This window comes from Lichenostomus cassidix, unplaced genomic scaffold, assembly GCF_008360975.1.
Source record: "Lichenostomus cassidix isolate B80296 unplaced genomic scaffold, HeHo_3.0 HiC_scaffold_38, whole genome shotgun sequence".
Classification (NCBI taxonomy): domain Eukaryota; kingdom Metazoa; phylum Chordata; class Aves; order Passeriformes; family Meliphagidae; genus Lichenostomus; species Lichenostomus cassidix.
Window position 1 is genome coordinate 2,055,673 of NW_028147440.1, and position 16,206 is coordinate 2,071,878.

The 16,206-nt window shown below is 60.1% G+C and overlaps 2 protein-coding genes across 2 annotated transcripts; both read right to left on the reverse strand.

The window, feature by feature from the left end:
* Positions 1-627: 627 nt before the first annotated feature.
* UBE2M (ubiquitin conjugating enzyme E2 M) lies at positions 628-4,817 on the reverse strand. Its single transcript, XM_085045597.1, has 6 exons — positions 4,394-4,817; positions 3,243-3,337; positions 2,685-2,723; positions 2,212-2,315; positions 1,672-1,735; positions 628-773 (listed from the first exon to the last, which is right to left on the reverse strand). Exons 1-6 carry the CDS (start codon positions 4,500-4,502, stop codon positions 633-635), a joined length of 552 nt encoding a protein of 183 aa, XP_084901723.1. The 5' UTR covers positions 4,503-4,817; the 3' UTR covers positions 628-632.
* A 1,353-nt stretch (positions 4,818-6,170) lies between these two features.
* TRIM28 (tripartite motif containing 28) lies at positions 6,171-16,079 on the reverse strand. Its single transcript, XM_085045570.1, has 17 exons — positions 15,844-16,079; positions 14,968-15,077; positions 14,763-14,895; positions 13,763-13,892; positions 12,368-12,484; positions 12,182-12,296; positions 11,955-12,101; positions 10,777-10,891; positions 10,215-10,318; positions 9,855-10,135; positions 9,537-9,596; positions 8,808-9,081; positions 8,100-8,368; positions 7,191-7,287; positions 7,043-7,117; positions 6,817-6,951; positions 6,171-6,736 (listed from the first exon to the last, which is right to left on the reverse strand). The coding sequence occupies exons 1-17, from the start codon at positions 16,040-16,042 to the stop codon at positions 6,599-6,601; spliced, it is 2,499 nt and encodes an 832-aa protein (XP_084901696.1). The 5' UTR covers positions 16,043-16,079; the 3' UTR covers positions 6,171-6,598.
* Between the last annotated feature and the right edge of the window lie 127 nt (positions 16,080-16,206).

Genomic DNA, 16,206 nt, shown 5'->3' on the forward strand with positions numbered 1-16,206 from the left:
TGGGGTCCCAAGGCGGTCACTCAGGGTTGGTGGCCCCCACGTTCCCCCCCCAGGGGATCCCAGTTGGTATGGGGGGGGCTGGGGGGACTCAGGGGGGTTTGGGGTTTTTTTGGGGGGAAGTTTGGAGGTCCCAGGGGAGTTTTTGGGGGGTCCCGAGGGGGTCACTTGAGGCAGCACTCAGGGTCAGTGGCCCCCATGAACCCCCCCAGCGGGGTCCCAGTTGGTCTGGGGGGAGCCTGGGAGGGGTCAGTGGATTTTGGGGAGCTCAGGGGATTTTGTAGGGTCTGGGGGAGAATGTGGGGTTTGTTTGTGGGGGTCACTTGAGGCAGTGCTCAGGATCAGTGACCCCCAAAAACTCCCCCCTCCAGAGGGATCCCAGTTGGTCTGGGGGGTCTAGGGTGGGTTTAGGGGGGAGTTTTGGGGATTTTTTGGGGGATTTTTGGGGGTGTTTTTTAAGGGAGGGTCACTCCAGCCAGCGCTCAGGGTCAGCAAACCCCACAAACCCCCCCCAAAGCAAACGGGACGTCTGTGGGGTCCGGGCTTGGTTTGGAGGGGTCGGCAGAGTTCAGGGTTTTTTCAGGGGGTCCAGGGGGGTGGTTTTGGGGCTTTTTTGGGGTTTTTTTGGGGTGGGGTCACTTGAGGCAGCGCTCGAAGTAGGTTGCCCCCACGTAGCCACCCCGCAGCGAGCGCTGCACGTTCTGCTCGAAGAGACGCCGATTGCTCTGCAGGACCTCGGCCGCCTCCTTGTTCAGGGGGTCCTCGGGGTTCGGCTCCTGGTTAGGGGAAAATTTAGGGTTAGGGGGGCCCTGAAATTTGGGGGGAGACCCCAGAACCCCTTAACACCTCTCCAGATCCCAGATCCCTGATCCCCTTGTCTGGGGGTCCCCAGAGTTTGGTTCCTATTTTGGGAGGTGGTGTTAAGGAGAACGCTTTGTTCAGGGATTCCTTGGGGTTTGGCTCCTATTTAGGGCAATTTAGGATTAAGGAGCCCCAAAATCTTGGGGGGAAACCTCAGAACCCCTTAAAACCCCTCCCAGATCCTATCAGCCCTTGTTTGGGGGTTCAGGCCCTATTTTTGTGGGGGGGAACACACACAAAGGGTTGGAGGGATCCAAGACTCATTATTTGCGGGGTCCTCAGGGTTTGGGTTCTTGTTTTTGGGGGAAATTTAGGGTTAGGGGACCTCAAAATTTGGGGGGAGACCCTAGAACCCGTAAACACCCCCAGAACCCCTCGTTAGGGGGATGCCTGGGGTTTGGCTCCTGTTCTGGGGGGAGCCCAGCACCCTTTGTTCAGGGGGTCCTCAGGGTTTGGGTTCTCATTTTGGGGGGAATTTTAGGCTTAGTGGGGACCCAAATGTGGGGGAAATCACAGAACCCCTTAAGTCCCCCAAGACCCCCAGTGAACCCCACCAGACCCCCCCAGTTCCCTGGAATCCCAGACCCCCCTGAAGCCACCCAGGTATCCCCAGACATGCCCAAGTATATCCCCAAAGATGTCCCCAAGCCCTCCAGGTGTGTCCCAAAGATGTCCCCAGGTTCCCCAGATGTGTCCCTGAGCCCCCCAGGCGCTCCTGTGTCTGGAGTGGCCACACCCCTCCCCCCAGGTGTATCCCCAACCCCCCAGGTGTGTCCCCATGTCCCCAGGTGTGTCCCCAGGTGTGTCCCTCACCAGGAACAGGTACTGGAGGCCGTAGATGATGGAGTTGATGGTCAGCACAGGCTTCCAGTCCTCCCTGCGGACACGGCCAGGGCTCAGCGTGGCCAACCACAGCCACCAACAGGTGGCCACCAGCCCCCCCAGATGTCACTAGCCCCACCACACATTCAGTAGCCAGCCCCAGATGACAGTAGCCCCTCCAGATGTCGATAGCCCGCCAGGGTAATTGGTAGCCCATCTGAGGATGTTGAGGCACATGTTGCCCCCCAGGTGTCAATAGCCCCCCCAAGGTGTTCAGTAGTCCGCTCAGGCACTGGTAAGCCCCTCAGGGGTGTCAGTAGCCCACCTGGTGTCAGTAGCCCCCCTGAGATGTTCAGTAGTCCCCCCAGGTGCTAGTAGCACCCCCCAGGGTGTCAGTAGCCTGCCTGAAGATGTTGAAGCACACAGTGCCCTCCAGGTGCTGGTAGCCTCCCCCAGGTGTCACTAGCCCCCCGAGATATTCACTAGGCCCCCAGGCGCTGGTAGCCCTCCCCAGGGATGTCAGTAGCCCACCTGAGGATGTTGAGGCACACGTTGCCCTCCAGGTCGATGTTGGGGTGATAAACCATCGTCTCACACTTCACTTTGGGGGGGTCGTGGGGGTAGCCCTGGCCCACCTGGAGGGAGGGGTGTGGCCACCGAGTCACCCCCGGGGCTACCGGATGTGGCTCAGTGGCCACTAACCCCCCAAGCCCACAGGGAACACAAAGTGGCTCAGGGGTCATCAGGCAGGGTTTGCTGGCCACCAGCCCCCAGGTCCCACCTTTGACCCACAGGAGCCCTGTCACAGTTTGGTGGCCAATGGTCAGGGCTTGGTGGCCACCAAGTCCTCCTGCCCCACAGCCATGGCCACAGATAGCCATGAGAGTTGGTGGCCCCAGAGGGGTTTGATGGCCCTGGGTGGAGTTTGGTAGCCACGGGAGGGAGTCGGTGACCATGGGAGGGAGTTGGTGGCCACAGGGGCAGTTTGGTGGCCCAGGACTGACCTTAAAGCTGAAGACGAATTTGCCGCCCTTGTAGAAACCCTGTGGGACAGAGAAATGTCACCAGGGGGACACTGGGGACAGGGGGGACATGGGGACAGCAGGGACCCCGAAATGACAGAAGGGGACAGGGGAGGCGACAGAGGAAGGGACATGGAATTCCAGGGTGAGAGACCCTAGGGAGGGCTGGGGGTGACAGGGGGGACAGGAGGATAAGGGGGACAGGAGGTGACAAGAAGGGACAGGAGCAGGACGGGAGTGGGACAGGAGGGGATGGGAGGGGGACAGTCCCCACTTGTAAGGACAGATTGAGCAGGGGGTGCCTGGGAGGTGGCAGGGATGTGGCAGGAGGTGACAGGGAGGTGACACAGGTGATAGGAAGGTGGCAAGGAGGTGGCAGGAGGTGAGAAGGAGGTGACACAGGTGACAGGGATGTGACACGGGTGCCAGTCCCACCTCGTCAGGGCAGATGAGCAGCCAGAAGTACAGCTGGGGGGCAGGGGGGAGGTGACAGGGATGTGGCAGGAGGTGACAGGGAGGTGACACAGGGGACAGTCCCACCTCGTCGGGGCAGATGAGCAGCCGGAAGTGCAGGAGATCGTCCTGGTCGGAGAAGTCGATCTCGCACGTCTTGGGCAGGTTCAGCTCGTTGATGTCTGGGGACAGTTGGGGACAAATGGGGACAATTTGACACAGGGACACGCAGGATACAGGTGACAGTGGTGACACACAGGGACACAAAGGGATAAAGGTGACACAGGTAGCAAACAGGGACACAGGTGACACACAGGGTGACACACAGGGTGACACACAGGGTGACACACAGGTGATACAGGGTGAAACACAGGTGACACCAGGGACATAGGCATGAGATCAATCCCATGAGCCCAACTTCCACCTGGCCAGTCTCAGGCCCAGGAAGGGTTGACCCATACTGGGACCAGTATCTGACCCCTACCAGAGCCTTACTGGGACCAGCAGCTTAACCCCACCAGGGCCTTACTGGGACCAGTTCCCGTCCCTCACCAAGACCTTCCTGGGACCAGTAACTGACCCCTACCAGGATCTTACTGGGACCAGTACTTGCCCCTCACAAGGATCAGCATCTGGCCCTTACTGGGACCAGTACCTTACTCTCACTGGGGCCTAACTGGGACCAGTACCTGACCCCACTGAAGCCCCACTGGGTCCAGTATGTAGCCCCTACCGGGCCCAGTACGTGCCTCCTGCTGGAGCCTCACAGGGACCAGTACCTGCCACTCACCAAGGCTGCAGTGGGACCAGTATGTGATCCCTACTGGGGCCAGTACCTGCCTTCCACTGGGGCCCTGCTGGGACCAATATGTGATCCCTACCGGGACCAGTACCTGCCTTCCACTGGGGCCCTGCTGGGACCAGTATGTGGCCCCTACTGGGACCAGTACCTGCCCCTCACTGGGACCAGTACCGACCCCTATCTGTCCCAATACGAGACTCCCATCGAGGCCCTACTGGAACCAGTACCGGATCCCCACAGGGCCGTTAACGAGACCAGTACCTGCTCCCCACGAGGGCTCTTACTGGGCCCAGTACGCGACCCTTACTGGGCCCAGTTTGTGACCCTTATTGGGCCCAATGTGTGACCCTCACTGGGCCCAATTTGTGACCCTTACTGGGCCCAGTATGTGACCCTTACTGGGCCCAGTCCGTGCTCGCCCCGCTCCCCCCCCCACCTTTCTGAATGCGGAGCTGCGCGGCCGAGGCCTTTTTGCTGGAGCTCTTGGTGCCGCCCGCCGATTCCTCCTCCTTCTTCTGCTGCTTCAGCGAGAAGAGCTTGATCATCCTGCCGGGCCGGGGCGGCGGGGCCGGGAAGGGTCCGGGCCCCCCCCGGGGCCGAGGGAGCGGGGCCGGGCCGGGGGCGGCTCCGGTTCGGGGGGTCCGGGGGCGACGGGGGCCGGGGGGCGAGCGCTGAGGGCCGGCCCGCTCGGCAACTTCCGGAGCCGCTCGGCAACTTCCGGAGCCGCTCGGGACTCTCCGGAACCGCTTCACCGAGCGATCGGCAACTTCCGGGGACGCTTCGTAAAGCCCCGGAGAGGGTTCGGGGATCTCCGGTATTGCTTCGGGAACTTCCGGATCGGCTTCGGGTAGCTCCGGAGTCGCCTGGCGACTTCAGGAACTGCTTCGGGAACCTCCGGAACGTCGTCGGAACGACTTCGGGAGTTTCCGGAACGGCTTCGGGAAGCTCCGGAGTCACTTGGCAACTTCCGGAACCGCCTCGGGGATCTCCGGAACCGCCTCGGAACCGCTTCGGGGGTCGCGGAACGGTCTCGGGGATCTCCGGAGTCGCTCGACACCTTCCGGAGTCTCTTCGGAGATCTCAGGAACGGGGGAGGTGGTTCGGTACTCTCCGGAACCGCTTCAGAACCGCTCAGCAATCTCCGGGGGCGCTTTGTGGGTCTCTGGAATCGCTTCGTGAATCTCCGGAGTCGCCTGGCAACTTCCGGAACTGCTCCGGAACCGTTTCGGGGCTTTGAGGAGCGCCGTCAGGGTTCTCAGGGGCTGCTGCGGAACCTCTCCCGGAGTTTCCGGAACCGCTTCGGGGATCTCCGGAAAGAGGGGCTCGGGGGTCTCCGGAAGGGGCGCCTCGGGCCTTTCTGCAAAGGCTCGGGCGGACCCGAGGGCTCTTCGGTTTCTTCCGGAAGGAGATCGACTCCTTCCGGCGGCGCTTCGGCGATTTCCGAAACAGTTCGGGTTCTTCCGGAGAAGCGGACGGAGCGAGGCGCTGCGAAAAGCCCCGATCTGTGCCTCTCGGCTCTCTCCAGCAGCCCCTTTGTGTCTCCCCCAGCCTCCCCTCGCGCTCGGCTCTTTCCCACCAGCCAATCCCGCGCAGGAAGCAGAGCTTGGGCGCTCTCTCCCACGGGCGCCGCCATGCTCCTCATGGGCGCCGCCATATTGACTGAGGCGGGGGTGCACTGGGACCAGTTTGCCCTCCCAGTCCCTCCCGCGGAGCCATACTGGGCCCAGTCCCTTCCCTCTCAGCGGTGCCCCGCCTGTGGTGTGGCAACACCCCACCGAGTCCCAGTTCAGCTCAAGGGGGGCATGGATGGAAGGTGGGAGCAGCAGGAATAGAGAAAACAGGAAGCACAGGGGCCCAGCCAGCCCCGAAATGAGGGAAGGCCCACGAGATCCAGGTCCAATCTGGCATTGAAATGAGGGAGAATCCAGGAGATCCAGGTCAAATCCAGCATTGAAATGAGGGAGAATCCAGGAGGCTGAGCCAGGGCTTTGTTCTTCCAAGGGACCCTAGGATAACGGAGGACAGGGACATCCCCACATCCAGGGGGGCTCTGGGGCAGGATCCAGGGGGAAACTGGAACCGTTGAATCGCCCCAATCGAGCCCGGAGACACTTCAGAGACAAAGTCAGAGAAGTGGGTGTTTGCTTTATTCGGTGCACCGGGTGTGGAGAGTTCACAAACACACACACCTCAGTACCTCCATAGACATAGTGTTGTATGTAAAATTCACGAATATTCGTCACATTCCCTAGGATAAGAGTGGTTGTACAAATTATTTCTTGTAAATCTTTAATATTATTCAGCAATTTCTTGTGCTTGGCTTCAAAAGGAATCTTTTGCCCCCTTTTATTTTGATAAGATTAAGGGAATCCTGGTTTTATTTACATATTCTGCCTTACTGTGAAGAAATACATGGTCTTTTAAGCTGATAAACCACAATTTGAATTAGAGCTCAGCCTTCAGCCCAGGATGGGTGCCATGCTGGTGGAAGGGGCAAAAGATCAAAGAAACAAGGATGGCTGAAATGTAAATAGATTTGAGTTATCTATTTGACCACTTCTTTCTCTCCATGGAGAGGAATCAGGACCCCAGAGGGGAAACCGGGATCCTGGGAAGGGTTTCAGCACCACGGGAAGGGGGATCAGGATCCTGGGGACAGTTCCAGGGATTCCTCAGGATCCACCAGGAGCCATGAGAACTTTTGGTCTCCGAAGGCGGCGCTGAGGCGACTCTCGAGGAAGCGCTGGAGCCCCAGGATGGACTGAACGTCCGCCTTGTCCTGGGGGGGAAAAAACAGGGAATTTGGGAGAGGTTGGACCCTCAAAGGATCCCCCAGCCCCTCTGAGGAGCTTCCCAGACCTCGGTGAGCCGATGGAATTGCTGGAGCAGCCGCCAGCTATCCCGGGCGAACTCCTCGGGGCTGCGGTAGTGAGGGCTGAGCTTCTCCTGGAGCCGCGCCCGCATCAGCGTCAGGTCGATGGCATCCCGGCCGTCCTGTGGGGTTGGGATTGGTCATAGGGTCGGGAATGGAGTCAGGGATTCTGGTGGGAGAGGATCCCACAGCCCTGGATCCCGCTGGGCTCACCGGGGAGCTGGAGAGGCGCTGGAGGGGCCGGCAGGGCTCGTGGCACAGCAGCTCCAGCAGGACGTACTCGCACTTCTGTGGGAACGGGAATGGGATGCTGAGATCCCAGCAGAAGCTGTGGGGTTCCCCGGGATCACCCTGCACTCACCTGCTGGTCCTGGGGGCTCAGTTTCTGGGGGGGTCCCTGCTCTAGGTCCAGGCTGGGCGGGGGCAGCTCCTGGCACAGCAAACACGTCCACTCGGGGCTGTGGAATAGGGAATGAGATCCCATGGGATCAGCACCCAGAGACCTCCAGGTGTCTGGGATCGAGGGGAGGGGCAACCATGGGGGGCAGGGATGGTGGATCCCACAAGGTTTGGGGGACAATGGGGGGATTCCCAGAGGGATCAGGGCCAGGAAATCCCACATTTGGGGTCAGCGGGGGATTCCCAGAGGGAGCAGGGCACACAGCCCAGGGTCAAAGGGGTCACTGCTGATCCAGGATCAAAGCCTGGCTCCCCCTGTGGATCAGGGCAGTAGATCCCAAGGGATTCACGTGGGCTGAGGATTCCTAAGGGACCTGGTGGCTCTGGGTGATTCCTGAAGATCCAGGGAGCAACAGATCCCCAAGATGTGCCAACAATGCCCAGGGGGATCCCAGGGCAGAGCAGATTCCAGGTAGTGGCAGTGCCAAAGGTATGATGGATCAGGGGATCCCAGGAACAGCGGGGGGTCCAGGGATGTGACAAAGAGCAGCAGATCCTGCTGGTTCCCAGGGTGCAAGGAGGTGACAAGGGGCAGTGGATCCCAGCAGATCCCAGAGTCCAGGGAGGTGACAAAGAGCAGCAGATGCCAGTGGTTTCCAGGGAGGTGGCACTGGATCCCAGGGACATAGGGGGACTCAGGGAAGTGACAAAGGGCAGTGGATCCCAGTGGATCCCAGGGACATCAGGGGACTCAAGGAGCTGACAAGGGGCAGCAGCAGATCCCAGGGTCCAGGGAGGTGACAGTGGATCCCAGGGACATCGGGGGACTCAGGGAGGTGACAAGGGGCAGCAGATCCCACAGATGCCCTACCTGGGCACGTCCTGCAGGGCGGGCAGGTGGCAGTGCAGGTGGAAGCAGCGCTCGCAGCGGTCACACATCACCACAGCCCCCGCCTGGCCGCACACACGGCAGCACGAGACCCCCGGCATTCCCGGGACCGCCGGGATCCCTGGGACCGCCGGGACCACCGGGATGGGGGAGGATCCCGGGGCAGGGCCTGGCTCCTCTGGGGGAGGGAGCAGCAGCCCCACAGGTTTGGTGTCACCGATGTCCCCGATGGGCGATTCCTGCTGCTCCTCCTGCGTGGGGTGACATGGTGAGGGAGGGGGACATTGGAGGGGAACATGGTGAGGGAGGGGGACATTGTGAGGGAGAGGGACATTGGAGTGGGATACGGGGGATCCGGAAGGGGACATGAAACACTGTAGGGGATGGAAGGTGCTCACCTCGATGGAGAGTGGGAGAGTGAAGGGGAACATGGGGGACCCTCACCCTGACAGGGAGGGGGACACAGGACACTGACCTGAATGGGAGAGGGGACATGGGACACTGGAGGGGGACAGAGGAGATGCTCAACTGGATGGGGAGTGGGATGGGGGAACATTGACCTGGATGGGGAGGCAGACAGTGGAGGGGGACATGGGAGACCCTCACCTTGACTGGCAGGGCAACATGGGACACTGACCTGCATGGGGGAGAGGGGACAGGGGACACTCGATGAGGACAGGGGTCACTCACCTTGATGGGGAGGGCTGCGTGTGGCTGTGTTGTCCCTGCTGTCCCAGGTGTCCCTGCTGTCCCCTGCTCAGGTGTCCCCTGCTCAGGTGTCCCCTGCTCAGGTGTCCCCTGCTCGATGACGATGACGCTGAACTCCTCGGCCGAGGGCCCCGGGAAGATGCGGAACACGGGGGGCTGCGCCGGGTCCAGCTCCAGGTCCAGCTCCAGGCGCTCCAGGCTCACCCGCGGCACCTTCGGGAGCAGGGGGCTGTCCTGGGCCTCGGGGGGTCCCCTCCTGGGGGGACAGGGGTGTCAGAGCCCCCCCAGACTCCAGGGGACAGTTCCTGTGAGTTTGGGGTGCTGGGAGTCCCTGGGCACTTTGGTATAGGGGGACAAGGGACAAGGACGAGGTTTGGGAGTGTTGGGGACAGGGTGGACCCCAGGTGATCCCAGGGACAATGACAAGGCTTGGGAGCATTGGGAACAGGGGGCAAGGGACATGGAGACCTCAAGGACAGTGACAAGGTTTGGGACTGTTGGGGACGGGGGGACAAGAGACAGGGAGGTCCTGGCTAACCCTCTGGTATAGGGGAACCCCAGGGACAGGGGACAGGGACATCCTGGACAAGGGACCCTCAGGAAGAGAGTGACAAAGGACAGGATGGGAGGGGCTGCAGGTGGCCCTGGACGGAGGTGACAAAGGACAGAGGGGTCCCAGGGGTTCATCTTCTCCTCCCCCTCCCCAATTACCGCTTAATCAGCAGCTTCTTAACGAACTTCTCTTCCCTGGGAGAACTCCCAGATTTCCTCCTGGATAATGGGGAGGGGTCAGGGTGGCCGGGGTGGGCTACAGGAAGCCCCCCAAGTCCCTAAATGTCACCAGGATATGAGGTGACAAGGGTCAGGAGGTCCTGGGGAAGAATCACGAGGGAGAGATGTCCCAGGGAGGGGGTGACAAAGGACAGGGGTCCCAGGATGGGGTGACAAGGGACAGGGGTCCCAGGATGGGGTGACAAGGGACAGGGGGTTCTGGGGAAGGATGACAAGGGACAAAGACCCCCCACTCACCTCCTCACTCCGGTGACGGTGTTCTCAGGAGAGCCGGTGGCTGGTGACAAACGCCACGTCAGGAGCTTCCTCCATGTCCCCTCGTGTCCCCCCTCCCCGTGTCCCCCCCACTCACCCAGCTCGGGGGTCTCGGCCAGCTGTGGGTCCAGATGGGGAGGGGACAGCTGGGGGGGACATTCCTGTCCCTCGGCCCCGCAGGAGGGGGTCCAGGGGAGCTCCTCTTGCAGGAGCAGCTCGGGGGTCACCTGCCCCCCACTCACCACCATGGCCTGGGGGAGGCCCTGCAGGACATTGGGGTGGGGATGTCACCAGGGGGCTCCCAGCAGGGTGGAACCCCCCAGAAAAGTCTCCTCAAAGTACCTGCGAGGCAGGGGAGGGGTCTCGGGGGCTGGTGGCGTGGGGGGGGCTCAGCGAGGGTGGGGGGCTCAGCGAGGGTGGGAGTGGATGCTCTGAAATGATGGTGCCTGTGGGAGGGGAGGGGTGTCAGGGTGGCCCTGGGGACCCCTGACACCCCTTGTGCCTTGTCATCCCCTCCCTGGCACCCCTTGCCCCTTGTCACCTCCCATCCTGGGAATTCCTGCCCCTTGTCGCCCCCTCCCTGGGATTCCCTGTCCCTTGTCACCTCCCACCTGGGACCCCTGTCCTTTGTCACCTCCCATCCTGGAACCTCCTGTACCTTGTCACCCCCTCCCCAGGACATCCTATTCCTTGTCACCTCCCCTGCATAATCCTGTCTCTTGCCATGCCCACCACCCAAGATTCCCTGTCCTTTGTCACATCCATCAGGGACCTCCGGTTCCTTGTCACACCACCCCCCGCCCCGGGACACCCTGTCCCTTGTCACCCCCATCCTCATCCCTCCTGTCCCTCATCCTCCCATGTCCTGGTCCCCGGTGTCCCTTGTCCCCTGGTGTCCCCTCACCGAAGCTCTCGGCGCTCTTGGTCCAGGCGTGGAGATCCCACTGGAATTTCATGTCCCCCTGGGGCTCCACAGGCTCCACCATGACCCGGAGCGCCCGGAGCAGCTGCGAGTGGATCTGGGGACAGGATGGGGACACATGGGGACATCAGGGGACACTGCTCCGGGGGTGGCACAGCGTGGGGACAGCGAGGGGACAGGGGAGAGCACCCCCGGGGACACTGTCACAACACAGGGACACTGAGGGGACACGTGGGACCAGCACAGGGACATTGTCACAGCACAGGGACATCAAGGGGACATGTGGCATCATCCCAAGGACATTGTCACAGACAGGGGCCCTGAAGGGACCTGTGGGACCACCCAAGGGACAGCAATATGACCCACTGCGCACCCAGGGGGACAGGATGTGGCACCCTGGTGGCACCTGTCACCTCCCAGGGGCTCCAAGGGGATCTGCAATGGACAGCCCTGGGCTGGGGGCTCTCCATGGGGATGTCCCTACAGCACCTTGGGGACACCAGTGGGGTGGCAGCAGGGGACATGGGCCACCCTTGGAGACTATCCTGACCCCCTGTCTCCTCAAAACAGGGAATGTGGGGACACCTGGGGACAAACCATCCTTTGGGGACCATCCTGTGACCCCCTGTCCCCCCAAAATGGGACACGAGGGACACTTGAGCCCAAGTGAGATGTGACACAACCTGGGTGTGGCTTTGCTCTGAGAGTGCAGTGTCCCAGTGACAAGGGTCACTACTGTCCCCAACTGCCACCCTGGGGCTCCTGACCTGAGGTGCTGGTTTGGGGGGCTCTAAGGGGGGAGGTCTGAGGGGGATTTGTCCCCTCACCAGCTGCTCAGCACAGTTTGGCGGTGGCTTTTCTCTGAGAGTGCAGCATCCCAGTGACAAGGGTCACTACTGTCCCCACCTGTCCCCAGCTGTCATCCTGAGGGTCCCTGCTTGAGGAGCCATTCAGGGGGACCTGGGGGTGTTCTAGGGGGGTCTGAGGGGGATTTGTCCCCTAAGAAGCCACTCAGCACGGCCCAGGGGTGGCTTAACTCCCCATACCTCTGAAAGCATAGTCCCAGTGATAAGGGACACAGCTGTCCCCAAGTGCCACCCCCTGCCCGAGGAGCTGTTTGGGGGCCTCTGAAGGATTTTTGGGGGAGTTCAGCCTCTCACCAGCCTCCTGGAGAGCAGCAGGGCTGTGCTGTGGGGGCTGCTGAGAGCCCTGGCCGCGAACCGCAGGACGTGCTCCTGCTGCTGCTGCGCTCTGCTCATGGCACGGTGCTGCCGCTCCAGCTTCTCCTGCTGCCCCTCTGTCACTCTCTGCCACCACAGGGAGGGGACACTGCTGTCACCAGGCTGGGGACATCACGGGGATAGGGTGGGGATGGCGCTGGGCTCACCTGGGCGTCGCTGACCAGCACCTTGCCGCGTTTGTTGAGCTCCTTCATGATCTGCAGGATGGCCATTTTCACCTCCACCTGCACGCGTTTCTGCACGTCCGTCACGCGCCGGATGCTGCCGGGAACGGGGGGTCAGGAGGACGTTGGGGACATTGGGCACATCGAGGGGACACGGGGGACACCCACAAGCCACGCAGCTCCTTGGTGGAGCGCTGCAGCACGGCGTGTTTGTCCCCCAGGCGCCGCATGAGCGCCGCCAGCACCGAGCGCTGCTTCTGCACTGCGTCCTCCAGGAGCTGCGACCTGGAGAGGAGAAACAGGGGAGGAAAATGGGGAGAAAAGGGGGAAAGCAAGACAGGGAAGTGGGGGGAAAGGAGGGGGAAAGGGAGGACAAAAAGGGGAGGAAAGAGGGGCAAAATAGGAGGGAAAAGGGGGGAAGAAAGAAGAAGGGGAAAGGGAAAAAGGGGGGGGGAAGGGAATAAGAAAGGGAAAAGGGGGAAATGAAAAAGCAGGGGGAAGGGTAAAAGGGGGTGCGAAATGGGGGGAAAAGGGTGAAGGGGGAAGGAAGAAAAGATAGTGAGGAAAAAAGAGGCAGGAAAGGGATGACAAAAAGTGGGGAAAAGGAGGGAGAAAGAGGTGGGAAAAGGCGGGGAAGCAAAAAGGGGGAAAGGGAAAAAGTGGGGGGAAAAGGAAGGGAAAATGGGAGGGGAAATGGGGGAGTAACGGGGAAAAAGGGAAGGGGAAATGGGGGGGCAAAGAAGGGGGGAAGGGGAACAAAAGGAGGGAAGGGGGAAAAGGGGGAAGTGAGAAATAAGCTTATTAGTTTATTAGCCATTAATAGACTAATTAATTCTCATTAAGCATCAATTATCTAAATCTCTTGGTTAGTGGATTAAGGGGTCTTAGTTAAGGAAATGCCTCAGATAACAGATCCCATCATTTGATCCTCAGTTATCTTAATTCAATTAGATCTTACCCACCAAAAATTTTTTTAAATATTAATATTTTGAAATATTAATCAGTCAGGCAAGTGAGCTAATTAATCAGGTAAGCAAGCTAATTATTCAGCCAGTTCATCAAATTAGTTATTGATTCCACCAGAAGTTTGACCAGTTTGAGAGCAAAACCAGTACAAAAAAAACCTTTAAAACAGCAAAACCCCAGCAAAATCATTAAAAAAATCAAACTAAAATTGATTAAAACCAAATTACTTTAAACTGATAATAAAATTAATTGATTGATCATTATTCAGGTTACTCCAGTTCAGTTTGAGCCCTCTCAGCCCCCTCTAGAAATTAATTCTCACTTTCTTCAACAACCTCTTCATTTCCCACACAACTAATGAGCTTTGTTTGTAAAATCAGTAATTCATTAATGAAAGTAATTAACCTGCAGGCCAACTCCAGCTGTTCAGTAACTAATCAGACTAATCAACTAAAGACACCTCAGAGGTGCCCTGACTTGGCTGAGCAGGTGCCCTTTCACTCATGGAACCCATTCTCCCAGCCCCAACCCATGATTTTCCAGGGTCGGGTAATTACCGCGCTAATTAGACATGCAAATGAGGGGGGCGGTACTCACTGGTGGTCGCGGTGGGTGCCCAGGTGACACTCCCGGCAGGTGAGGGTGTCACAGGTGCTGCAGAAGAGCACCAGTGGCTCCGCAGGGTGCGCCGGGCACAGCGCAGCCCCAGCCCGCAGCCCTGCCCCACCTGTGGAGAGATGGGAATGGGGTGGGAATGGGGATGAGATGAAACTGGGATAGGACCAGGAATAGCACTGGGAATGGGGATGGCACCAGAAATGGTGCCAGGGTGGCACCAGGAATCACAATGGAAATGGGGCTGGGAAGGCACTAGGGAACGCACCAGGAATGGGGCTGGGAAGGCACCAGGAATGGTGCCCGGATGGCACTGGGAATCGCACTGGGAACGGTGCCAGGATGGCACTGGGAATGGGGCTGGGAAGGCATGGGGTTATCACGCTGGGATTGGGGCTGTTATGGCAGCAGGACACCAGGATGGAACCGGGACAGGACTGGGAGTGGCACCAGGAATGGTGCCAGGATGGCACTGGGAATGGCACCAGGAATGGTGCTGGGATGGCACCAGGATGGGACCAGGGATAGCACTGGGAATGGTGATGGGATCACACCGGGATCGGACTGGGAACAGCACCAGGAGTGGCGCTGGTAATGATATTGGCATGGCACCAGGATGGAATTGGGATAGGACCAGGAATGGTGCTGGGATGGTACTGGGAATGGCATTGGAACAGAACTGGGAGAAGACTTGGAACGGCACCAGGATGGCACTGAGGTAGGACAGGGAATGGCACTAGGATGGCACTGAGAGAACACCAGGAATGGCATTGGGATGGTACTGAGAAAGGCACCAAGTACCAGGAAGGCACTGGGACCATACTGGGAATGCCATCAGGAGTGACACCAGGATGGACCTGCTGACAGGGTCAGCACCTTGTAAAGGGCAGGGACACAGGGTGACAAGGACAGTGACAGGGCCAAAGAGACAGACTAGAACAGCCACAGCAACAGATGTGACAGGGAGGTGGAAGGGACTCACCCAAGGCCTGCACGGTGTGGTCCCGGGTGTACCTGACCCTCTGATGAGCCTCCACACAGGTGTCACACAGTGGCTCCGCACACTCCAGGCAGAAGCTGGTGGCCGCCGCGTTGTCCTTGCAGCTGGTGCAGCTCTGGGGACAAGGGATATGGTGGGTGACCTTCCTCCCCTCAGTCAGTGCCAATTAGCACTAATGAGGCACTACCTGCCCGCTGCCCTGGCCTAGGGCTGTCCTAGCTCCGCTGTCCTGCACGAAGAAGTTCTCCATGATGTCACCGAGGGGACACTGCTGGTGGCACACGGGGCAGTCAAACACTGGAAGGGACAGACAGGGGACAGGGTCACCTCATATCCTGCTTTGTCATCTCCATTTGTCACCAAATGGTGGCTCAGCAGTGGGGCTGGGGACCTCCAAAATGGCCAACATGGCCACTGATGTCACCTCAGGGGAGTCCCTGGAGCCTCCCAGGAGAGGAGGAGGAGGACAGGGATGGTGGAAAGGAGCCACCCACAGGATTACAGGATCCCCTCAGGGTGAGGACCCCTTAGTGGGGTCACGGTGTTCCCCAGGGTGGGATATAGGGGTTCTCCCCCCATCCCTGGATTCTCAGTGACCCTCAGAGTACTCCCTGACCTCCCAGTAACACCAGTAACCCCCTCACTGGCATCCCCAGTGCTTCCAGTTCGACCCCACAGTCCCCCTTTAGTGTTCCCAGACCCTCTCCAGTTCTGCTATGCAGCACTCCCAGTAACCCCAGAAACCCTCAGTGACCCCACTAACTCCCAGTACTCCCTGAGCTCTCAGTAACTCCCAGCACTCACAGTAAATCTCAGTAATCCCAATGACCGCCAGTGATCCCAGTAATTCCAAGTGCGTGCCCACTCGCCCCTGAGCTCCCAGTAATCCCCAATGACTCCAGTGATCTCAGGAGCCCTCAGTGTCCCAACTAAACTCCAGTGATCCCGGTAACTCCCAGTGATCCCCAGTGACCCCATTAACTCCCAGTGTTCCCAACAACCCCCCAGTAACTCCCAGCAACCCAATTTCAGGCCTCCCCCCATCCCGTCCCCGCTCCCTCACCCTGCCCGTCGCCGCCGGCGGCTCCCGGCGCGGCCCCGAGGCAGCCGCGGCACACGGAGTGCAGGCAGGCCAGCAGCCGCGGCTCCCGCTGGGGGCTGAGCCGCTCCCGGCAGGCGCCGCAGCGCTCTAGCAGCTCCAGCGGCTCCGCTCCCTTCGCCCCGCGGCCGTTCCCGAGCAGCACCGGCAGCGGCACCGACATGGCTGCCCCGTCCCCCTCAGCCGCCTCACGGCGTCCTCCTCCCGCCCCTGCCCTGGAGCGCAGCCAATCAGCGCCGTCAGCGTGAGATTGACAGCACGGAAAACCAATGAAAGGGCAGGAAGGCGGGGACTAGCGGGGATTGACGGTGGGCAGGAGCAATGGGA